The sequence below is a fragment of the Poecilia reticulata genome, linkage group LG15, assembly GCF_000633615.1.
Source record: "Poecilia reticulata strain Guanapo linkage group LG15, Guppy_female_1.0+MT, whole genome shotgun sequence".
In the NCBI taxonomy this organism is placed as follows: domain Eukaryota; kingdom Metazoa; phylum Chordata; class Actinopteri; order Cyprinodontiformes; family Poeciliidae; genus Poecilia; species Poecilia reticulata.
In genome coordinates, this window is record NC_024345.1 from 10148037 (window position 1) to 10173106 (window position 25070).

Consider the following 25070-nt stretch of genomic DNA (forward strand, 5'->3'; position numbering starts at 1 on the left):
GAAAAGGATGAATGTAAATTTCTGAATTTGAATAAGGCTTAAAAAGTTATCAAAACTCATTGTTCACACATTTAGTAAACAAAAATAACAGAAATAATCCTGACTGATTTGAAACAGGAAAGCTTTAGTTTGATCTTATCAAAATCAAAATTTTCCACATCCTTTAGCACAGCGTATGTAAATATCTGGTTCCAGCTATATTTTTGCTGTACTCCTCTCCAAATTTTCTACATCAGTGAGCCGACAGACATCGACAGCTGCTGATTTGGAGCAGATCAGTGGGTCAGTCGTCTCCTCTGGGGGGTTTCCACGTACTTGTGACGCGCTGTTTTTATTGCTGCCATAACAAGTTTGTATTGATCGCAGACTGTGACTCAGCAGCATGTGACCCAATGTGGAACTTTTAAAATAAAATCTATAGAGGATTTGTTTGACCGATCATTATTCATTTATTTATTTATTTTCACAGCATAAAAGGTGACTGAAAGAGAGTTGAGCTTTGAAAGGTATGTCGGTGAGCTCATTCCTCACGAATGCTGGTCAGGTGATTGGTTTCTGTTCCCCACATGAGGGCTGTGGTTTCCAGTGTTTGTTTGGTTCAGGGAGTCAGGAGGCTTTCCACAGGGAGGAGAAAGGAAAGTTGAAAATGAGCAATGAGTCGGTACATTGGTTGGATACAAAGTCAACAGGTGGATAAGGGTGAGAGTAACCCATTATGAGGAAACGCAAGGTTTGAGCTTGAGCTGCTACGAGTAAGTTTTGCATTTTTGGACATGGTAGATATTTATTAAACAGAACGTTGTTCAGTTTTTCTTCTGAAATCTGTTGCTAACTTTATTTACATCAGCATTATCAAGCTGTGAAATAAAAAAATGCAAATACTCACTTATTAACACTCAGATTTAAATTGTTTTTTGAGTATTTTCTTACAAATCAAAACAGTATGACCTGGTCTATTATTTTTTGTTTTTATGTTGTTGTTTTTTTTGTTTGTTTTTTTTTTACTTTTAATGCCAAGACTAGATGCTACTATATTAAACCAAGGTCAACAAGTTAAATACTGATTTCAAAAGTTTATTTTTAATCTTTTACTGAATTAATTTTAAATATCCCACATTATAAAAGGATAAAAAGAACTGTTTCTCTTGTTGTGTCATACAACACTCACATCACCTGTGGCATCTGAGAGACAGATGTGAGAGCTGGAACAAAAGCACAGTAGCTTCTTCAGTTTCAGACCGCAGTGAGACGGTTGGTGAGCTTCGCCACAAACTGACATCTAAGTCATTAATAATAGAGCCTACTAACCACCTTAACCAAAAAACTACCTTTATGTGAGTGGGATTTAACACATTTAACTTATATAGCACTTTCAGATGAGTTGGATGCTGGATGTGTCTCTTAAAAAGTCGAGCATGTGTGAGAAATTTTAACCGACAGATCAGAAGACGCAGTTTTCACATTTCTGAACATGTAGGAAAGTTTTGTTTTTTGGTTTTTACATAGTAATAGGATCTAAAAGATGAAAACATTTTCGACATTTAAATTAGTAAAGCTCAAAGTCATGGCCCATTTTTTTAAAGTGAAAGCATAAATGTAAAACTTCAACAGGAGTTTAAGTATACAGGCTGGATAGCAAAGAAAATAGTGCGTATGGATTGATTAAAGAATGATAAAAAATAACTGAAAACAACATTTAGATATTGGAAGAGGGCATACAAATCTGGAAATATAAACATGTTTTCCTATTATAATGTCCTTTTCTATGCTTATTCACATCTGGAAAATACTGAATATTTTTTATACTATATAAAATATTTTTTATACTATATAAAAACTCTGAGTGTTACATTAATGCAGCTTTGTAGTGACTATATTAGGACATGCAGTTCATGCAGTTCAATGTGAACTACAAAAGTAAGAGGAAACTGCACTTGGATATGCATAAAACACTAAATGATTGAGAAACCCACAACCTGATGGAAAAAAAAGAGGAAAGACTTTAATGATAACCGCACCTCTGGGTCTTACATGACTGTAAAAAGTCCGGCTTAATTCCTCTGAGCATAATTTCCAAACAGTCAAAACAGTATTATATCATCATCAGCATCATCATCGTCATCATCACAAAATCCTTAGTCAAACTATTAAATACTCATTCACAAACATACACAAGCAGACTGCGAGTCAAACCCTGCTTTTTAATGAACTACAGGGGTTTTCTTTCGTATTCCTGAGTCATTTGCTGAGGCTGGTCTTTTGGGGGGTTAATGATTTATTTCTAAGGCTGTCTCATGAAATAGAGTGTGACGCGACCTGTCTCTTTCATTCAGTGAAGGCTCCTTTGTGCTCAGTAGGTGGGATATGCTTTTCAGTATTGAGTCAGACAGATGGAGGCCCCCTAGCGACGATGGGGTGGAACTGCACGCCAAGGTTGAGAAAAGCGAGCAAAATGGGTGGACGGAAAGTCCCCGTGTGGAAATCCCCTTGACTTGGAGTTTTTCCTTTTTTTAAAAAACTAGCGCTAGCGAACGAGAACAGTCTTTAGAAAGGCTTCTTCGAGCTGCGAGGGCTCTGTATTAGATGTTATAGTGGAGGGAAAAGAGAGGGTTGAATGGCGCCGAGAGCCGCAGCGGTGAGGCTGAGTGAAGTGGCTGAGAGAGGACTAGCCTGAGCATCCGGGAGGCTTTGTTATCACCCCCCCGACATATTACACAGGTAAGACAACACTTCTCCCTGTTTGCCTCTTCGCCTGGACTACATTCCCCGCCGAGGGGCTGGGACTTATCGGACACATCATGTTTTGGGGCCTTGAGTAACGTGTTGGTCGTGTGTTTCTGGGGACATGGAGGAAAGCCTGCTCACGACAGTGGCTTTGACAGCCATTGTTTACAAAGACGTCCCCCCTCCGAGCGGATAACGGGGACGTTTAAACGAACAAATATACCAACGCCGCCTCTCTTGTCTCTAAACCCGCGCTCCGAAGCGCCGCTGATCACTACATTGTCTCAAAGGTAGTTGTCATTGCAATTACGTAAGCCTTTAACGTCAGCAAAGTCTCCTGTTGTTGTGTTGTGTGTGTGTGTGTATGTGTGTGTGTTTTTTTCTTCTTTTCTTTTTGTATGCGTGCGTGTAGCCGGCCATGCTAAAACCGCAGCGTCCGCCGCTGTGTCTAGCCTAAAGTCTGCCTGTTTGGGCAACACTAGGCGTCCAGCGTGCCTCCTGACAGCCAGCTGTCTTGGTTTCTGCTCCCTGAAAGTGACTGACTTCAGCAGGGCCTAGTCTGTTGTTGCACCTGCTGCTGCTGCTGCTGCTGCTCTTGTTTGGAGACTGAAGGCTATCCCAGCCTTCAGGTGGTTGTGAACTTCAGTACCATCCACTGACTCATTGTCAGCCTGTTGATGTGAGGATGTAGGTTAGGACGGAGTTAAAAAGTCAGCAAAAGTCAAAGCTCACTTGCTGACCAGTACTTTTTACTTCCTGTGTGTGAACTGGCAGCTGAAGGTTCTCCTTCATTTGTTGAAGCAGCTCTTTAAAGCCTGTGTTGCTCAACTCCTCTTCAAAAGTAAAATGTAACTCTTTTTTTTCTTCTAATGAACAATAAAAATCAATTATAACACAGCTGTGGTACGAAGGTTTACCAAAGTTTGAAAAAGTTGTGTTGTGTTTATTTTAGGTTTCTAAACCACAAATTATTCCGTCTTGCAGTTTAAAGTCATTTAATTGAGATGCTATGAAAAATGTCGCTGATTTGAGATTTTGATGGCTGTTTGATGCTTCTCCCCCACCTGTTGCTGCACACTGCCGGTCAGCAGGCTTACAAGAGAAAGATAGATGACTAGGAAACATTTTTGGTTCTTTAAATGAACAATAAATGGTTGACATTAACTTTCTACTACCTATCAACTGGTAGCTAAGAATTTAACCTATTTTAGCTGAATTGTTTCTTTAAAGCAGATATTAAGCAGAAGACAAAACATAGAATTTCATCAATTGTTTAATCAGTGACTAGGTGAGAAACAGCTTTGCATTTTTACATACGCGGACCATTTAGAGAAAGTTTTCTTTGCCGTCCTTGGTTTTACTTTTTATCACTTTTAAAACTACAAGTACACTAAATTTAAATATTAAAAACGAACATCAAATAAATAATCCTCGTAACATTTGCAGCAAGCTTGAGCCAATTATCGTTATCAAGGGACTTTCAAGGGAACTGAAAAAAGATGCACACCAAAGTTATTGTTACTAACAATAACTTTCCATCAACAAAAGCTTTGTAGATGGATATCTACAAAAAAAATTTCCATCGTAGCATTTCTACAGTTTAAAATCTTTTTACTGAGAAACCACGGCGGGTGCTGGAGAGAGCAAAGCTTCTCACGCAGTGGCTCTCCTCTCCAACCTGTCGCTGGGACGAAAGTCGTGGTGTTGAAACTGAAGGACCATCACGCCTTTCTTTGTTCTTCCCATCCAGTGGAAATGTAAAGTTGGGAAAAACGGCAAATGTTACTCAAACGTGTACCTTTAGCGGATACTCAGAAAAAGCATGAAGGAAAAGAGTCAAAGTTGCCCCTTTTTTTTGTTACACGCCAGACCCTGGTTTAGCTTTTTGTTTCTATTTTAAGTAAACATTTTAAATGTTGTTTCCCCTCCCCCACCTGTTGCTGCAGTGGGAGAGCCACCACTTGCTTGATAAGAGCGAAAGTCAACAGCAGGAAAAGCTACAAGTGGAAACTCGAGGAGTTGGCGTGTCCTTATTTGATATTTCCAACCAGAAGCAATTAGCTTTAATGATTAACATGTCAAATTATTTACGATTACTTTACCCTTTTTAAATAAAAGCAACTATAGATCTTGGTAAGCATTGACCAGTGGTGTTACTAAGACTGGTTTATCTTTCCTCTACATTGAGGAGCCTGTTGTGTGTTTAATGAACTCCCGGAAATCTTTAACCAAACCTTGACGCAGGCCGACGGTCGCTGAGGTGCTGCTGAAGCAGGAGGCCTTGTGAACTTCCCAGCAGCCTGGAAAACTCTGGATCACCCTGGGGAAATTTGGAAAGCACCAGTTGATTGTTGGGACACTTTGAGCTCGGTGGGACAGTGGGACACCCTGTTTTCGGTGCGGGGGGGGAAACTCTCAGAAACCATTAAGGCGAAAAGGAGAATTAGAAGAAAAGACTATAAAGCACTCTTTGTTTCTTTTTATTTATTATTATTATTATTATTATTATTATTATTGAGTTTAACCGAACAGTATCTCATCTGAAAGCAGAAAAAAGCACCTCATTTACTCATTGGTAAAGTGTTTCTGTTTTATGGGTGGTTTCCCGAGTAAAACTGTAAATTAAAATGAGTTTTGCGTCTCAGTTAACGAGGAAGGGGAATCTCCACAAAAAAATTCCCACCAGACTCTGATCTTTGCTGCCATTGTGAAATAACCGATTTTTCTCCCATTTTTTTTTCTTTCTTTTCTTCTCCCCAGATTTCACGTTGTCCCATCATTGCCAGTTGGGTGTCTCCTCCTCTTCCTCTTCCTCCTCCTTGTCCTCCTCCTCTCCTCCTCCTCGTTCCTCTTCCTCCCCTCCTTCCACTCTCCCGGCCACCCGTCCGCCATGTCGCAGGGCCAGAACTTCCTCCCCAAATTCCTGTTTGTGTCCAACCTGCTGAAAGCGGTGAAGATCCGTCAGCGCGTGCCCAACGACGTGGTGAAGCCGGCAGCCAGTGCCGGCCTCATGCACCACCTGCGGGGGATGCACCGCTACACCCTGGAGATGATCGCCATGAACCACTTCCCACAGGCCTTCAGGGAGGTGGTGCAAGCCGCCATCCTGGACCGGGCCATGCAGGCCTCTTTGGAGCAGGAGAAGAAGCTCAACTGGTGTCGGGAACTGAAGAAGATGGTGCCGCTGCGCACCAACGGTAAGAAACCGTGAAGACGACTCAGTTGGAACAATGTTTGACGTTTGCCTGTCACTTCCCGTGAGGCTTTATGAGGCTCGGATTATTTTCTTAGACAAAAATGTGGAAGTCTCAATTTTAGGAACAACTTCGATTGTTGCGACTCCCCTCTGAGGATGTGAAGCGGGCCTTTGTTTCATTTTCTGTAGCAGAAGCTGTTGGCTTATGAGTCAATGGGTTTTTGATATTTAAATTCTCAGATGTCATTACTCACAAGCAGGGTTACTGTAAATGACAACAATCAAGGTGCACGGGTTCCGCTTTCAGACAGACTCATCCAGCAGCCTCTGCCGAGGCCTTTTGCGCCCCGCTACTAAGTCATGTTTTCTGTTACGTGCGCGCTGCGGCTCGGGAACATCCCGGCGCAGGCAAACATTCACACAAATGGCCCCTGGTGCCTCTGATCGTAGTTTCTGCACTGGAAACTTCACCGGCGTCACCCACAGCAATGTTGTTTACTGCTGGTGATCTTTCAGACCAAAGTATTTCCAGTAGCTGCAGCCCCGGCAGGTTCGTCCCCTGCTTTTCTGTTTAGGCGTGTGTGAAGGCCTGTAGATCTGATGAAGAGCCGCTGCGCACCTGCTTGACTCAGGTTTGACGTTTTTTGTTTTTACTTTTCAATCAGAAGCCGATCAAATGGAACCGAATCTCCTGCGTGTCTGGTGAACTGTTTTAAAGAGAGAGAGAGAGGGGAAAGAACGGCGTTCAAAGAAAATCTTCAGCCCGTAGTGTTCGCGACAAAAACAGGAAGTGAAAATCAGTCTGCGCGACAAGTTAAAGGCTTAAGTTTCCAGCAGAAAACAAAATGTCTTCTTTTTTTTGTTTTGTTTTTCCTCATGTGAGAAATTCCTCTTCTGATCTAATCCGAGTTACTGAATGTTTTATCCCTAGAGGGTCATTGTTGATTTTTAAAGTAATAACCCAAATGAGTCACTGCCACTTTCATCAGGGGATAGTTCCTCATTCAGAAAGACCCTTTTTATTGATGACGAACCCGGCTACCTCAGGCTGCCAGTAAGTAACCTGACTGGAATTTCCTGGCTTGATGAGGCAGAATGTTAAAGCCGGACAATCTAACTCTGAAAGACCTAGACATGATTTTGAGCAGAGGACGGACACACACACACGCACACACACATATTCACAAAGGATCTCACTGACGTTTGCTGAGTCACTGGACCTCAGCTGAGAAAACGTGACGGAGGAAGAAGTCCCTCAGAGAATGTCCAACATCTTCCGGTACATAAATTTTTAGCTCCCGAAAATCCTGTTGTATTCTCAGGCTATGACTCGTGTCAAAAACGTACTAAAACCTCAAACCTCCAGGGATTTTCTTTCGTACAAATAAATCGAATTAAGCATCACAAACTCCGGCATAATTCAAGTGGCCAAGTCACATCCGTTTTCCTGTTTCCATCCCAGCGCTGCGATACCTCATTAAATTTCAGTGTGACTTTCCTCTTGAACATCGAGAACGCATTCCGAGGGTTTTTCCCCGAGCAGCATCCCATGTCTGTCATGTGTCCCCTTCACGCAGGATTGGTTCAGCTACAATAAACTGACTCCTCGCACTTCAGCAGCAGAGGCGACGCTCTTAACACTCCTTCTGGTGTGAATCTTAAAGGATTTGGACAGATTTGGGGATTTTCATGTGCATCGTTCTGACTTTAGTTCAAAAGTCGCCACACAAACCTGGAGCCCCTGCATGGTTAAGTTGTGCCGGGTCACAATATGAGATTCTCGTGTTGTTTAAGCTCGAGTCCTGATTCTTATGGTGTCCCATATGTAATATTATCTTATTAGCATTGATCTGAATTGCTTTTATTTAATACACAGAAAAGCTTGTATTGTGTTATTGTGCTGCAAAAAGATACAACATATTAATTATGTAATCTGTTATATTTATTAGTTATTTTGACATAAGGTGACAAAATTCAAATAACAACCTGATGAAATTCAGTTTTAGATTTATTGCATGGATTAGTTAAAGTTTTTGCCACTCTGCAACACTTGAAGTAGTAAATAATAGCTGGGTAGTTAGCCAAAAGTTTTAACGTAGCGGTAGCATTCTAAAAGCAATTCGTTGAAGAGGTTGTTTAGTTTTCACACTATAAATTTTTGTGTGTTTGACAGAAAAGATTTCCCAACAGCTGACTTTGTCTTTTCTTGAATATGAGAGTTAAAATGTGCAGTGTTACGCTATTTCTCGAACAACTGGAGAACTTTAAAATTTAATATAAAACTTGATCTAATCGCTTTTATTTTAAAAACACCAATAAGCTAACTGACGCAAAAATCATATAACGTATTAATATTTAGCTACAATAATGAGTTAAGGTGTTACAATCGACATGAGAGACGGATAATGCTTATCTAGTTGTGTTTTCAGGCCGGTTTGCTTTATAAATAGAAGCCATTTGCAGCCAGCTGAGCAGCAGTGGCAGCAGCGTGCGCAGCGCTGTTGAAACTGTCACTCTCTTTTAAAACCTCAGTTTACTTTGATACCAGTAGCCGGCCTGCGCTCGTAGTGCTGCCACCTGGATGGAAACAGAGTAAGGTCGAGCTTGGCGTGTTTTCCGGAAGTGCCCCAGCTCGCCACAGAGGAAGCATCTATATATAGCTTGACGCCTTTCATCTTCGGTCGCCAGTCATGCTCACGTGATTCACGGTCAAAAGGTTTTTCGAGTTTGAGAACATTTGAGCGAAACCTGTGTCTGGATGCATCTTTGTTGAGGATGTCCTCTTTTTTTTCGTCTTCTTTCGACCATAGAACTCTGCATTGTATGTTTTTTTTTTCTTTTTTGTTGAGTGATGCAAGAGCACGGAAATGCAACAACAGCTTTCTAGTCTGAAATAGGAGGGTTGTATTTTTTTACCCCTGAAATACTGATGGATCTTATTCTAGCTCAAAACAAACGTTCATTTTAAGAATCTTATACACAGATTGGCTTATTTTCAAAAAGGAAAATCAAAATTTTTTAGTTGTTAAAGTTACTTTCCTTATGCAGAGTGAATCGTTTGAGAGTTGACAGGAAAAGCAGACAAAACGTACAGATGACAGGACCAGCATGTATGCCTTGTGTTTGCATTACACGTGAGGGCGCACCTTATCTGAGGGCCCATTAATCACAAGCCCTCATCGGCCGATGATAACAGTAGTTAAAAAACCCAAACATTCCTTCTTGTCCAAGTCACGCCTCCGTGGAAAGTACAGGACCTGCTGAGTAGCATTGATGAGCTGGGATCAGAGGAGGGATCAAACACACACACACACACACACACACACACACACACACACACACACGCACACACACACACACACACAAGCATAAAAAAAGCAGAAGTTAGCACAGGGAAATTCCTGTGTTTAGTGTGACAACAGGGTATTTCAGAGTTGCGCACATTGACAAATACAGCCTCTCCTGTTTCACAATGAGGAAAAGACCCAGCAGTGCCGAAGGAGACGAAATAAAATTCCAGGGTTTTTAGTTGCTCTTACAAACACTCCTTTTGAGCAACTTCTTGGTCATTAGATGGCGAGCAGACTGAAAAGGGATAGCAGGCAAATCATTTACTCACAGATTTCAAAAGAAGGTAACTTCAGGTCAAGTATTTTTATAGACGGGACCCCATTTGAAGTACGAGTGTGTGTACTTTTAGACCTGCCAGGGTCAAGTTATAATCTACAAACCAGATAGTGATGATTGGCCCAGTGGCTTGGAAATCCCCAGACTTTAGTTACACATTAGCGTGCACGCAGGCCTCAGTCGGTCCCCAGTATTTGAATGAGTGCGTGCATACTCTTGAGAACTTTCATTTCCACTTACAAAATGAACGGCTAATCTCTTGTGTGTGTGTGTTTGTATCTGCAGGAGATGGGAACTGCTTGCTGCACGCAGCTTCCCAGTACATGCTCGGCGTCCAGGACACGGACCTGGTGCTCCGGAAAGCTCTCCACGGCGTTCTGAAAGAGACGGACACGGCTGTGTTTAAAGCTCGATTCCAGGCGGAGCTGCTGCAGTCGCAAGAGTTCACCCAGACCGGGCTCAGATACACCACCATGGTACGAAAACCAGACCCAAAACCACGGCTCGATGGGTTCCCCTTTTTTTTTTTGTGGATAGGCTTTTACATCCAGATTGGTTGTGTTTGCACTGTCCTAGAACTGGGAGGACGAGTGGGACAAGATTGTAAAGATGGCATCTCCGGTCTCGAGCAGCAACGGACTCCAGTTCGACTCCCTGGAGGACATTCACATCTTCATACTCTCCAACATCCTCCGCCGACCCATAGTCGTCATCGCAGGTAGTCAGCTCTCCGGCTGAAACATAAAACCAGGATTTAAGATTCTTTTTTTTTTGCGCTAACGCAAATCTGATTGATGGTTCTTTGATGTAAGATGAATGAAAATGTTTTTCTTCAGCTTACTTTTAAAATTAGTTCTGCTAAATAGTTTTTGTCTTATTTTCATCAACAGACCAGGTGGTGAGGAGTATGAAATCTGGCTCCTCCATCTCCCCTCTGAACGTAGGCGGGATTTATCTGCCTCTACACTGGCCGCCCACGGAGTGCTACAAATACCCAATAGTGCTTGGCTATGACTCCCAGCACTTCGCACCCCTCATCACCGTCAAAGACAGCGGCCCAGGTAGGATGAATAATAAAATCAAACCGATGGGTGTAACGCAGCCGGAGCAGGGTTTCCTCTAACATGTAATTGATTGTGGCACATCGCCACGGCAAAATAAAAGCCACCACACCTTCAGAGTCCAGAGGGAGAGAAAAGCCGAAAAAAAGATGCCTTAGGAAGGTTACATTTAATGTATTGTTTACTTCAAGCCTGTAAAAAGGCCCCCCAATGTTGACGTACTTTTCATATGAACGACGTGGTAGTGGGTAATTAACATAGTTTGGGCATCATACGTTATATTTCAGACAACCCACCACTGTGGTTTGAAAAGGCCCCAGAGGAAGCCCTGCAACGTTTGGTGGTGGTAACAAAAAAAAAAGAGAGAAAAATAAAACGGTCTTGTGTTTTTGCAGAGATCCGAGCCGTTCCACTGATCAACCCGAAGCGGGTGGGCTTTGAGGAGCTGAAGGTTCACTTCCTGATGGAGAAGGAGCAGCCGCAGAAAGAGAGGCTGCTCAACGACTACTTGCACCTCATAGAGATCCCCGTCATCGGCCTGGGCCACGAAACCGCGTGGATCATGAAAGCTGCGAAGTACGTAGGATTCATAAAGTCTGGTCCGCGAGCTGATTGAAGGTTTGATGTTAAACGGAGGCCATGCTGTGTGTCTGCTAGGCTGGACGAGGGCAACCTTCCCGAGGACATGAACCTGATGGAGGACTACCTGCAGCTCGTCAACCATGAGTATCAGCGCTGGGAGGAGGACAAGGAGCAGGCCTGGGCCGCCCAGCCACAGCGACCTCCGCCTTTCTCCGTCTCCCAGCTCTCCCTCATCGAGATTCGCTGCGCCACGCCGCGGTGCACCTTCTATGTCTCCGTGGACACGCAGCCTCATTGTCACGAGTGCTTCGAGAAACGGCAGGCCACAACAGGGGGCGGGGCCAGGATAGAGGGTGTGGTCCAGACCAAGGGCGCCGGCGTGCAGGGAGGACTGGGGATGATGGGAGGAGCGGAGACCGAGGTGAGCGCCAGAGGAGCCAGGAGCAGCAGTCCGCCTTGCTCTTCCTCCGGGAGGGGCGTGGTGCTGTCGAGTCCCCGCTCGGCCCCGCCCACTGCCCCCAGCCTCAGCCTGTACAGCGAAACTCACGCCATGAAGTGCAAAACACCTGGCTGCCTCTTCACCCTCAGCGTGGAGCATGACGGCCTTTGCGAGCGCTGCTTCAACGCCAGGCAGAACCACGGGCCCCCCGGGGCCGGGACGGCCGCCACAGGACTCCCGGGGCCCAACGGGGCGCCCGTCGTTTCCCACCCAGCCCAGGGCTCCGGGTGGACCCAGTGGGGGGGCTGCGACGCGGAGACGGAGCGATGCAGCATGTGCCGGCAGGAGGTGTTCAGGATATTCAACGGCCTGTGTCCGCCCTGCATGCAGAGGCAGCAGGCTCCGGAGAGGGGGGAGCCGCAGCAGGGCAACCACAGGACTGAGGCCTCGGCTTGGAACCAGGCCAGAGACACTGAGCAGCCGTGCCTCACCCTCACCCCAGCACACACGTCGGCCTGGCAGACTCCTCTGGCCCAGCGCTGTAAAAGATCCGGCTGCCAGTTCTTTGGGACTCCTGAGAAATTGGGTTTCTGCACTATTTGCTACGTAGACTATCAGACAAACCACCGTAAGTCCCGACTCGACGTGATGCAGTCTTGTCAAAGCGATATTTTTGCTAACATGGGTCGCCATCTTTTCTTTTTTTTTTTTTTTTTTTTCTGTTCTAGGCTTGACTCCTCCTCCTCCTGCCCCGGTCCAGAGCCGGCGCGGTTTGGAGACAGGCTTCCAGAACGCCACACGGTGTCGGGGTTCCGGGTCCGGGTGCGGCGCGGTTGGCAAGGCCATGCTGGAGGGCTACTGTGACAAGTGCTACGTCAAAGAGCAAAGTGCACGTCTTAATCAAGTTGCACATCGGACACCACACTCCCCTCCTCTGGTCATGGTACGTGTCAGCTGCACCTGTCCTACCTGGTTGTTGTTAACCGTCTACTTTTAGCATCTTTTTACACATCTTTTAAAACAGCCATTGCTGTTTTACCCCGATAGTTACAGTAAAGTAAAAACAATTCATGTATTTACTACAGGGCTGAAATGATTTATTGTGATTTATCGATTATTGAAAAAAATCGTCAGCTAATTTAGTAATCAGTTAGTCGTTCCAGTATTCAGACTAAAAAGGCATTTTGCTAAAAAAAAACAAAATTTTTTAATCTGAATATTTGATTACTAAAATAATAGCTAGTTGCATCCGTAATAATTTACTGGAGTTTGTAGACATAGACAAAATTATGCATGGTTTAATACTTGTACATGACACTGTAGTATCTCTTGGGTTCTAACCGGCCTCGCTCTTCCTCCTGTTCCCAAAGCGTGACCGAGCAGCTAAACCCAGATCCTCGCAGCAATCCCAGACCCAGACCCAGTGCCGGCGGAGCGGCTGCAGCAACGTGTCCCCTGGCTGCACAGACCTCTGCCCCGAGTGCCACACGCGAGGCCAGGGCCGGGAGGCGGGAAGGAGGGCGCAGGCGCCCAAGGAGAAGTCCAAGCAGAGGTGTCGGACGCAGGGCTGTGACCACTATGCCAACCAAGAGAAACAGGGCTACTGCAACGAGTGCGACCACTTCAAACAGATCTACCGCGGCTGACCGCGGCGCAGCACACCACAGCGATGACGACACATCGGTAGCACGCCAGAGCCACCGCCCTGCAGTGGGCTCCCCATGCCAGTCAATGCACCTCTGATACTAACTAACCAACTAACTAACTAGCTAGTGACTAACTAGTAACCTTATGGCCTGAAAAATCAACCCCCTCCCCCCCAATGTCGAATGTGAAGAGACAGTGTGTGTACGAGGGAGGGGGGTGGTGGTGAGTGAGTGTGTGTGTGTGTGTGTTTTTTTTTTTTTTGTTTTGTTTTTTTCTTTGCAGTAGACATGGCCTCCAGAATACCTCTTTGTGCAATTATCATCTGATTCGCCGTGTGCTCTTACACGGCCAGAGGTTTGGCTCCATGTCCGAGCAACTGACTTAACCCTTGTGTACAGTGTGTATTTAGAGGTACGTAGAGAACCGTGCCGGACAAAATGATTGTATATTGGCTTAACGAGAAGCATCTGACATTGCTTTATAGACCACAGCCAAGGATTTTTACCATGTCTGTCTGTCTGTCTCAACCCATCTGTGTATCCGTCTGCCTGTCTGTCTAGCATTTTGCTCTGTTGAAGTGAGAGATGCAGTAGTTGGGAAAGCCCAGCAAACACGTCTGTGGAAGTAGGAAGCAGAAGTGAGACGAGCTGAGCCGATGCAACGCTCCTCCTGTCTGGAGGTCAACTTTGTTTATCTTAGCTTCCCCTCCGAAAAAATCACTCATCAGGCATGGGCCGCTGTGAGAACTGGACAATACAACTGAGCTGAAGTACAGCAGTTTCACACGAAATGACACAAACAATTAGGACAGATCTACTTTCTGTTATTTCAAACGTATAAGCAGCAATTATTCTTATTGCTGATAAAATATTTAGTTTACTATGATATTTAAATCGATGCTATCTTTTGATAGCGATGTAACGTTTTCAAATCTGGATAGTATGAAAAGAGGAAAACTAAGAATGGAATTATGTTTGCATTTTTCCAGATTTTCAAGGTCCCTGTCTTATTACCTAAAAGGTCCAAATTTATCAACGTCTCTTCTGAAAAATCATTCTTAGCACTTACTTATGATGAACTTATGATCTTTATTTTTATTTTTATGTGTCCCTTTTGAGTTTGGGGCGAATGGAATTTAATACTTTTTGTGTTTATAACTCTTGATATCCATAAACCAGCCCATGCCTATCTCGTTTATGCCCTCTTTGCCTAAAAATCAGTCGCCTACAATTCTTAAAATGGCAATGAACGTCCATTGCTCAGCGAGTGGAAAAGCAAATATTCGTTTTCAAGCGATTCCTCACAAACTACCGTCACTTCTGCAAGTCAAATGGCTTCAAACGGAGAGTAAAAGCGAACCATGTGACTAAACGGTGCGAGACAGACAGGGCGGGTCCCTGCTAGTATTGGTGCTACATGTACAGAAACACAAGCCTTTCCCATTGTAGCCGACATCCTGTTGTCAGCGATCAGAAGGCAGGGAACACAGCGAAGACAGAACTCACCTTACTATTTCTCCTTTCCTTCCTCTAGTTTTCCTCCTCCTTCAACACAGATCTGTTGCCTTGGACATTGTTTCCATGTTTACTTACAATTTAAGCACCTAGAAACATTCACACACGCACGCACGCATATACGCATCATGCACACGAATGTAGTATTGCCGGTCCTGTCTGTAGGGGATTGTTTCCAACAAAATATAGAAGGTGTGAGCGAGCAAATACGCCTCGGTCTGGATAATTATCAGTCTCAAACCACCGCATACACACACACAGACAAACACACACATTTGCACATGCACACACAGCTCCTGTGAGATTGTACACCCGAGCCTGAGGTGGCGTGTAGGTAAACGAATCCCTGAAGAGTCGCATTGCTCTCTCCGCTCCCGCTGGACGAGTCGGGATGACGCCGGTTCCCGAACTTCCAAGAGCAATCCCGTCGCCCGCTCCGGCGAGTTTCCTTAATCTGAATGTGTTTTTCCGTGCCGTTTTTCCACGACGGCGCGTTTATCGGGGCTGATCCTTGATAAGTTTTGCCTTTAAGTAGTTCTGATATTTTATGGACCATAACGGGGGTTTGGGGGATCGGCTCTCCCACCTTTTTAAAATGCTTTTGTGAGCATGGAACCTAGTCCGTATTGTAGGACCTTCCAACCCGATGCCTCATTTTACAACACAAACAGAACAATGCACAGGTCTGTGCATCTGGATGATACACTCAAGCAAAACTGACATTTCTGTTTCCTTTTGTTGGTTTTGGAAGTTTTTAATGGATTTTGATATATCTGTTTGTTTCTTTTCTTTTCTTTTTTTTTTTTTTTGCCAAAAGATAAAAAAGGTTTAAAAAGGAAAAAAAAATCAAAAAACATGTGCCATCAAAACAGTTGTTGTTACCTCCTTAAAACGACCAGCCTGGGTTATTCTAGACTAACTTCTTATGCCACATATAGACATCTTCAATTCCGTGTGACCTCACCTGAACGTCCGCAAAAATCTTTTCCATGAATGTCTTGTCTGGTTCAAATAGTGAGAAATGCAGACAACCCGAAGCGCCACACGTTTTTATCAAAAGTCCGCTGCAGTCATTCCCCTCGGCCCCCGCCGCCAAACGCCCACTCCTCTGTAGATGTCCATCTGTGGCTTTAGTGTAGAAATGACAACCAGGCTCTTGGTCTGCCTTTTTCATTCAACTGTAACTGAAGCCGTCGGGCCAGCCCACACGCGCTGACGGCCTGTGCGTAGATCTCTGTGTGCTTTAATCACCTCTAGACGAACCTTAATCAATTACAGACCAACTAGTGGTCGGCTCATCGGGACCCACCCTGACATGCTTTTGGAGGTGGGTTCTGACAGTTCTTACTTTGTTTTCTATGCTTTTGTTTTTTTGTTTTTGTTTTTTAAGTTGCCTGGGAGGAGATCATATAAATTGCACATAATTTGTCTAAGCTGCTGAGGCATTTAGGACTTGTCTAGGGACATTCCACCGGTAGAGGAAGCATCGGCTTAAGAGCAGAAGGTGTAACAAAACATGCAAATGGTTTGGAAGTTTCTTTCGACAATAGGGTATTGTATGAAAAAAAAGCCTGGTTTTATTTGTTAAGTATTTATTCATATCAAAATATCTGTATTGTGTGATCCAATAATTATTTATATGTTGTGAAAATATGAATTATTTTTACTAAGAACTCTTGACTATTGTGGTTCTTGACTCTGTTTATTGTGTGTGTGCGTGTGTGCATGTGCGTTTGTTTGTAATACCTTGTTTGGATGATTTTCCTGACACATACTACGTCGTGGGGACCAATTGCTCCTTGTGGGGACTGAAGTCGTCCCCACAAGGGGAAACCCTGTTTTTGGGTCAGGGGTCAGAGTTAGGACTAAGGTGTGAATTGAGTTTTGGTCGGGTTTAGGGTTAGGTATGTGATGGTTAGGGTTAGGAAAAGGTTAAAGGTAAGGTTTAGGCTGTAGAAATGAATGGAAGTCAATGGAAAGTCCCCACAAAGATAGCCACACAAACGTGTGTGTATGTGGATGCTTTCATGGTAGACGTGCTTAGTTCAATAAAATATAATTTACTTCATAAATTCTAATCAAAAAATGAAACCTACACTCATTTGCTCAGGCATTTAATTTTGATCAATTCAAAATTCTTTTTAAAAATTACAGTGTTAGATTGATCATTTATTTTATTACAAAAATTTCAGTCACACTCAGAGTAGATTTACTGTACGGCAGTTGTGGCTGCTTTTGTATAAACTACTGCATCCATGCGGTGTGGCATGGACTCAATCAGCCTCCAACTCTTTGCTTTGTCATCTTTTGACAGCCTGAGTGCTTTTGCACCTGTTTTTTCTTCCACCACGCTTTCCTTCCACTCAACTTTCCAATCAGAAATGTACAATGCTCTGAACAGCAACTGTTCAATTAAATACAGCATATCAGTCTTTTGTGTGACAACATTTTGGCTTTGAAAAGCCTTTTTTAGGAGGGCTTACGAAGCATTCAGATTTTGGCTTTCATCACCTAATATAATGTACAAAATCTCACAGAAGTGAGAACACCCCAAATGTTGGTTTATATTTTATGATACCATTTTATGGAACAACACTGAAAATACGCTTTAATATGATGTAAAGTAGTCTGTGTCCCCTAAAATTAACTCAGCACTCATTGTCTAAACCAGTGCCAACAGAAGTGGGTACAAAGTGTACCCAAAGTGTGTGTATGTTGTGCTGCCACCATTGTTTATGCATCACTTTCTGCTCTCGGACAGGGAGTTCACTAGAGGTTCGCAGGAATCGTCTTCCATGTCGACATTGTGAAGCTGGTGGACGTTGGGGACGTTTTGCTCCTCCACCTTCTATTTGGGGACGGCCCAAATGTTCACCAGGGTCCAGGTCTGTTCACATGCTCGGCCAGTTTCATTAGCAAAGTAGTCATCTTAGAGGTGTGTTTGGGGTCGTAACCGTAGCGTCCATTTTCTAAAGGGAGGGGATAATGTTCTGCTTTAGTGCGTCATGGTACGTTGGCATCCATGGCTTCCCACAGTCAGCAGCATTCAATCATCCCCAAACCATGACTCTCCCTCCACCAGGTACTCCTTACCTGGTTACTGCCACACCCGCCTGACACCATCCGACTCTACAGTGATGCTGGAATCTATTTTAAAAACTCAATCTCTGGATATGACGCTGAGCACTCAACTTTTTTAGTCAACCACAGCAAGGCCTCTTCTGTGCATTAGAAAATTTTCAGAATTTTCTAATGAAAAAACATAATATGAGGATAGACTGCGTAAAATGAATTGCATGAGTTTTTTACTAAATTAAATAAACAAGCTTTTCTGTCATCTTTTTAGTCACTCAAGCTGCATCTGCAGTGTTTGTGTGACTGGTTGAGAGGAAGAAGTGTATTTTTTTTCTTTTCCTGAATCATGTAGCACACGCATGCATGCTCCGCTGTATGTTGCAGGATGCTTTCATGCTGTCTGAGGCCCAAACGTTGCACTCTTGTAGCATTTCCCCTAAGGTGTTTATTTCTCAATGCTATTTCTACAAAAAAAAAAATTAATAAATAAATCAGCTTACTGAATCCATCTTCAGTGTAGGAAGTGCTGTGGGTGCTGCAAAAAAAACTGAAAAACATCAGATAACAGATGACTGAGGCCTGGTTCAGATGTGGCACAATGCACCATTTTTACTGAATGCAGACCTGGGTTAGGTTTTTTTCGTTCTTTTTTTTTTTTACCCTTCCTCCCTCCGCCTCTGTTGCTTGTTTCTCTTTTGTTACACATTTCCATCAAGAAAAGTTCAAATGGTGACTTTTTTTGTACTTTTTCACATTATTATTATCATTATTCTCCCCCCCTCCCCCCAGGCTATTGTTAGGGTGTCATGTGTTTTAATATTAATGGGAAAAAGGGGATCCCCCACCCTCACACATATATATATAAAAAAACACACAGCTCACTTATGAGGAATAGATTATCTGGTGGGAGGGGGAGTTTGGAGGGAGGGGAGATCTGGCCGTTAGAGTTGTGGAACTGGTTAGAAAGGCTGCGACTGGGACATTTAAGATCAGTGGGACAGCAGGGCTTTGCGTAGGCTTCACGTGGTTGGCTGATGTGGTTTCCTGGAAATACCCCAGCATGCAAATACTTAAAAAAAAGAAAAAAAAAGAAAAGAAAAATGGCACAGTTCCTCTGACAAGAAAAGCAGCGCCGTGTTGCCTAACATACGAGAGCCTCTGTCCGGTGTCAGAACCCTTTTGTTAGAGGTAATGTGGCAGGAAGTTAAAAGTGAGTTTGTTTAAAAAGAAAATACATCACTAAAATAATAAAGTGATCAAAACAGTTTTATTTTAATATTGAATTTATTAATGAGAAACCTTTTAGCTCCCATGGTCAAGATGTGGAAAAAGTCTTAAAAGAAAATCCATCCTTTATCGAAGGAGTCTTAAATCTCACTGGAAAGCTTGGAAAACAAMTTAATTTTAAACAGTCAATTAGTGACAGGATTAGTTTAGAAATGTAACAAATTCTCCGATGCTGCACACACCAGGATGCCAAACTGAAGAAGGTGAATAGGTTTACCGAACCTCTGATTAGTAGTGCGTTACTTCCAGTTAACCTGGACTTTGAGTATCACATAATTGCTTCTCAGTGCTTCTCTTCAAAATAGACCAGACAAGAGAATGTTCAAATAAGGCAGATGAGTGTTCATCTTTAAATGTCAGGAAAGGGCGACAAGAAAATAGCTGCTCATATTTACAGTCGGTACAATAAGTAAGACTGTTGAACTGTTTAGTCCAAATAAAATTCACTGAAGCAAAGAGCAGCAGCTTCACGTCACCAAGTCTCCAGATAACAATGTTTAAATGTTATCAAGAACCCAACTATTTAGGAGTAACATTGGGAAAGAACATTTTCCATCTTACCAACTCAAATGTTTACCTCTGGACTGGAGTCTGGAGTCAAAAAAATCCGATTTTTCTAGAGCTAACCTGGGTCCACATAAGGATTTGGATTATTGCTAGAGGTTGAACTTCAGATTTCTGTGAAGTTCAATGATGTAAATGGATTATCTCACCGATTCTGAACTACCCATATAAATACAGAGATCAAAGATGAGATTGCGCAGAGATAGGACTCAGGTGTGTGAACTCAGTTTTACATGACCATTTGCATTGGTTCAAAGACAACGAAACTGAAATGACTTACTTGTTCACACCGTGCTTTCATGTGACTCACTGATGGGGATTTAGATTCCTCCTTTTTTCCAGGCTATCACCTCAAGGTTGTTGTGAATGTGAAACTTTCCTGTGAAAAACTGTGGATTTGTTTTCAATGTCATAATTCCATCTAAGTCTCCTTCTGCAGAACATACTGAGCAGTACAGGAAGTGAAGAATACTGTTTTTCAGTAAATGTTCAAGGTGCGTTCACTCACACAATGCACTTTTCAAACAAGACTCAGTCTATGTTTTCAGGACTTTGATGAACCGCTCTTTGTGTGCTGGTTAATTTTTTTAATGCTCAGCAGGAATGTCAGGCAGCATAGAGATTATATTAACAGATTTTTTTTTATATGAGAACACGCACTTCAAATGAGTGATATAAGTACTACAAATAGGCTACATCTTTATCAAAGTTACTGGAGGGTTAAAATTGTTGAAAAGTGTGTGTTTTAATGGTTTTTTTTGGTTCCTTTGGTTGATTCCTGCAAGTTGCTTTCAAAATATAGGATACTCTGACATCATTTTGTGGAGAAATGTCTTTTCACTTTCGCTAAAGTTATTTATTAAAACATTTTTTATTATTATTATTATTTTCTCCATTTCTGATGAGATCGGGGGTCAAATTGCAGTTTCACGCCAGAACTTTGAAATTTGCGATATGCACATTTAATCTGATCGGATTGTAATTTATTACTTAAATCTCAGTCTCTATAATCTGGACTTGGATGAACTGAAGTAAAGTAACTGATGAGGAAACAATTGTGTAAATAGAAATCATCTAAGATCTTTTTCTTGTGAAACGCTACAGAAGACGACTGCCGTTCCAGGAAGAGAAAATACTGGCAGCATGGAAACCAATAACTACTGATATGCCTGATAATGTAAGATTGATCTTTTCTCCTTTTTTTGTTTGAAATCAAGCTGCTGCAATACAATATTTATTTATTTTGAGTTTATTTACACGTTTCATAAAATGTGCTGCATGGAGAGCTATAATCCATTGAGTCATTAAAGTTGGCCTGGCGTTGGGAGCTTTAACTTTTTGTGCTTTCGTAGTAGCAGGTACGCCTGGTGTGAGTAATCCCACCTGACCTCAGAGGGTTTTCGTCTTAGTCAGGATGTGATATTCTGAATCAACAAAAGCCTGCCTCCTTTGAAAAGTTATTTTCAAACTTCCATATTAACGGCTGTAATAAAAGCAAACAACAATATTTATAGCCCCAGATCCTTTTCATTATCACGGCCGCAAAGTTCAGTGTATATTTTTGGAGCTGTAACGTGACAGAGTGGTCTATCGCATTGGGAAAATCCCTTTACAGCCTCCATTTAACCAGATCAGTCCAATTCACATCAAAGATTTCTTTCACAAAGAGAAAGTTGGGAATAAAGATGTTGAGATAAATACATCACAAGTAACAAAATGAACACTTGCTTGTGTTAAAAACAAATAATTGTAAAGTGAAATTAAAAGAAGATTTTTTTCCACCAGAAAAAATGAAAAGTGTGACGTACAGCTCATTTTTAGAGCTACTTTTTTGCTGTAATAACAACCAGATGACTCAGATTGGATAGACAGCATCTCTGAACAGCAGTCGATTTGGGTCCGGACTTGTACTAGGCCATTCCAAGACAAAATAGAAGCAGATCTCGAGTGTTTTATAGTATCTAACAGATTTTCTTCGATGGTTACTCAGAATGTAGCTAAATAGATCTTCCTATCAACTCCATCCAGCTTCCCTCTCTCTGCTGAAGAAGAGCACAGCATGATGCTACCAACCCCTATGTTTCACAATAAGGTGTATGAATGTAGGGTGATGAGCAATTTAAGTTTAACAAGTGCTTTAAAAGTATTTTCCACAAGAGAAGAAATAAAAAAATGGTTTTATCTGCTCAGAGCTTCTTCGTCCACATGCATGCAGAGTCCTATATATGTGGGAAAAACAAAATTGTACTTTTTATGAGCGCCAGCTGTATCTGTACGGACACACAGAAGCCAGCAACTGTGGCAGCGAATGTGGGTATGAAACTTAGAGTGTAGACAAAATCCATCAAAGTCACCCATTTATACCAGAAAACAAGTAGGCACAAAGAATATTTGGAAACAATGTCTAATTCAGCTTTGTTTTTACTTCAGCCTTCAAATACATATATTATTGCTGCTGCTATCAGACAGACGTGAGTCAAAATGGTGGATTAGCGCACAGCAGCTCGGGATCATCGGGTTCATTTAGTGACACAATTTATTATCACAAACTCACTGTCAAAGTTACGCATGGAACAAAGGCAGGTTTCTTTTGATTTTCTTTGAAGTCAAGACTGTACAAAACTGAAATTTACTCAGCAACAAAAGCTTCACACGTCCAATTCAGCTCAGTGCTTAAGCTGTCAGAAATAAACTATGAATGAAAATGTCAAACCTAGCTGAGGGAAGAATGTCATTTTGTGAATGAATGCGTCCAACTCTGACTCACTGGCTCTTCTTTTGAAAAGAGAAATGTCGCAAAAATCAAAAGTACAGCCACCGCTTATTCCACAGGAAGTTTTCTGGTATTGTGCAATAGGAAGAGGGTGTATCCATGGTAACTTTGACCATTTTGTCAGCCGCATTAGCTATTAATTTCCACTACATGACACCACCACACAAAGAAACCCCCTTCAATAGCAATTGTGCTGTTGAAGCGACCAGAAAGAGTCTGTTTTTTATAGAAGTGGGAAGTTTTGATGTCTAGTCTATAAAGCTTTTGTGTTCAGATTCTTGCTCTCAAATGTTGGCCAATGTTGTACAATCAATACAATGAAAATGGAGCTTTAACAGTGTGATTTCGCCCTTGAATGTAACATATGTGTGAATTTAAAAAAAATAATTAGAAAGTCACAGAACCTAAAATGAAGGTACATTAACAGACCTACGTAACTGATCATCAGCCAGTGGCTGAATAAATGAATAAAAATATAGGTTTATCAAGTGACTGATTAGGAATATTTGGATGTCAAAGAAACAGATATCGGAATAACAAGAAATAATTACTGCTGCCTGTTAGTCCAGACGGTGTTGCAACACTGTTTCCAAACTTAGGAAAATATAAAACATAAAAAAGAAAACTTGCAAATTGCATAACAAGAGGACTTTTCAAACAAAATATACCAGAGTTAAAAACCTTGCGACACTTAGGGAATTGCAAGACACCACCACAAAACCTGAGGATATGCTAAAAAATGGTAAGAAGAAAACATATGACCAGTAGCAGATAACTATTTTGATATGTTCATTAAGGATAAGTCCAGGTTAGCTGATCCTGGGGGTAAAAGCTCACAGCTAGTCTGAGACGGACCAAGACCAAAGTCAACTTCTACCATTTTAAAACAACTTCCGTCTCAAAATCATCCTAGCTATTTTAATAAACCCTGAAACCATTTTCAAGCTTGCAATAGACAGTTATTTGTGATTATTTACATAGAAATCAGGAGGAAGTGCACTAAAAATATGTTTCTGTGTGAAACACAAACTCAGAAGAAAACATGTTAGTGTTTAAGGTTTAAGGTTGCTTTTTACAACAAAGCTAGAGGCTAGAAGAGACAACACCAAACAGCTATTCTTCCTTCTTCAAAAATATCTTTTAAAGCCAACAATGGTTTGGTTTATACTCAATGTGACTACTCAGACTACTCTGACTGGAAAGACCAAACATGCATGTTCCCCTTTTTTTTTTTTTTTGTTGCTTGTTTCAGAGGAAGGATCATTGGCAGCGGACCACATATCAGCTCAAATTGAAGTGTAAATAAATATGGCCCTTCACATGGGTTTTTGTTCAGTGCAAACATGACAGCTCTTTAAGGGTTCATCAAATCATGATGTCGTTAAAGGCTGTGTCTTTTAGATTGGAGTAGTTTTCAGAAGTTGTAGAAGTCCTCCAAACTCAGCCAAGAGACTAAACCAACTAAAGTTAGGACAGCACAAGAAGAACAAATGCATTTACCAATACTGTATTTGTGGGTCAAGTCCTAACAATAATAAAAAAAAGTTTTTGAGACGGTTATATACTAGCATTTTTCCAGTAACCTAATCATTTAGAATGCTATCAGCTTTTTAAGAACATTAAAAAACAAGCAATTAAGGATGCATTAACTGTGTAACACATCCCAGTATGTGACCTCACATGAAATTATGAATTTACAAATCAAAGCACAGTCTGCACAGTGGTCATGGGTTCCAATCCTACACATGGCTTTGAGGTTAACTCTTTGTAATTGCTGTTTAGGGGTGTGTATGTCTGTGCGCATGTGTGTGTATATGTGGTTGTTTGCCCCGTGTGTCTCTATGTTGCCCTGCAACGGACCAGATACCTGCACAAGGTTTACACAGCCTCTTGCCCAATGGTGGCTGGAAAGAGGCACCAACCCTGCAAAGGGTAAAGACAAGGGACAGACAGACAGACAGACAGACAGACAGACAGACAGACAGACAGACAGACAGACAGACAGATGGTTGACTACATTATACTTATAACCAGGTTATTTGGGTGTTTAAATCTTCATACATAATGTCCAAAATTATTGTATTGTTGGCAGATGTTGTTATTGGCTGTTTTTACATAAGTAGTTGCTACAAGCAGGACTGTTTCTAGCTGTGAGGGTGACCTGGGCAAAAAGAAAACTAATATTGTATTTAGTGAGGAAATAAATAAAATAACCAGCTTCTGCTTACAATTATGAAACTGCTAAAGCAACAAACATTCACTTGTAAGCCTGTATTTAAAAGGTATTTTGGTCTTAACCTTTAAATTTTCTGTGGGTGGAGGTCACAGTCACAATCCCTGTCAAAATGGCAAGTTTTGTATTGTAGAAAAATTACATCGTGATAAGAAGTTTCAAAACTTTTTCTTCATGTAGTGTGACCTTTATCCTGCACAAAAGGAAAGTTCTAAGAGAACATACGTATATGTAGTGTACACACACACACACACACACACACACACACACACACACACACACACACGCACACACACACACACACACACACACACACACACCCAACACACACACACACCTACGAAAAAA

General features: G+C 42.2%; 1 protein-coding gene across 2 annotated transcripts; it reads left to right on the forward strand.

Moving 5' to 3' along the window:
* Positions 1-654: 654 nt before the first annotated feature.
* On the forward strand, positions 655-13461 carry tnfaip3 (tumor necrosis factor, alpha-induced protein 3). Of its 2 annotated transcripts, none has more exons than XM_008429168.2 (9): positions 655-752; positions 5485-5921; positions 9833-10023; positions 10124-10265; positions 10438-10608; positions 11004-11184; positions 11266-12257; positions 12358-12572; positions 13000-13461. In XM_008429168.2, exons 2-9 carry the CDS (start codon positions 5615-5617, stop codon positions 13273-13275), a joined length of 2475 nt encoding a protein of 824 aa, XP_008427390.1. In that variant the 5' UTR covers positions 655-752; positions 5485-5614; the 3' UTR covers positions 13276-13461. The 2 variants fall into 2 exon arrangements, with proteins under 2 accessions (XP_008427390.1, XP_008427389.1); XM_008429167.2 differs by lacking the exon at positions 655-752 and adding an exon at positions 2369-2718.
* The last annotated feature ends 11609 nt before the right edge of the window (positions 13462-25070 follow it).

Coding starts and splice junctions, on each gene's coding strand:
- tnfaip3 (XM_008429168.2), top strand. CDS start 5,615: ATGTCGCAGGGCCAGAACTTCCTCCCCAAATTCCTGTTTGTGTCCAAC. Junction 10,609..11,003: donor CGTCAAAGACAGCGGCCCAG/GTAGGATGAATA, acceptor GTGTTTTTGCAG/AGATCCGAGCCGTTCCACTG. Junction 12,258..12,357: donor AGACTATCAGACAAACCACC/GTAAGTCCCGAC, acceptor TTTCTGTTCTAG/GCTTGACTCCTCCTCCTCCT.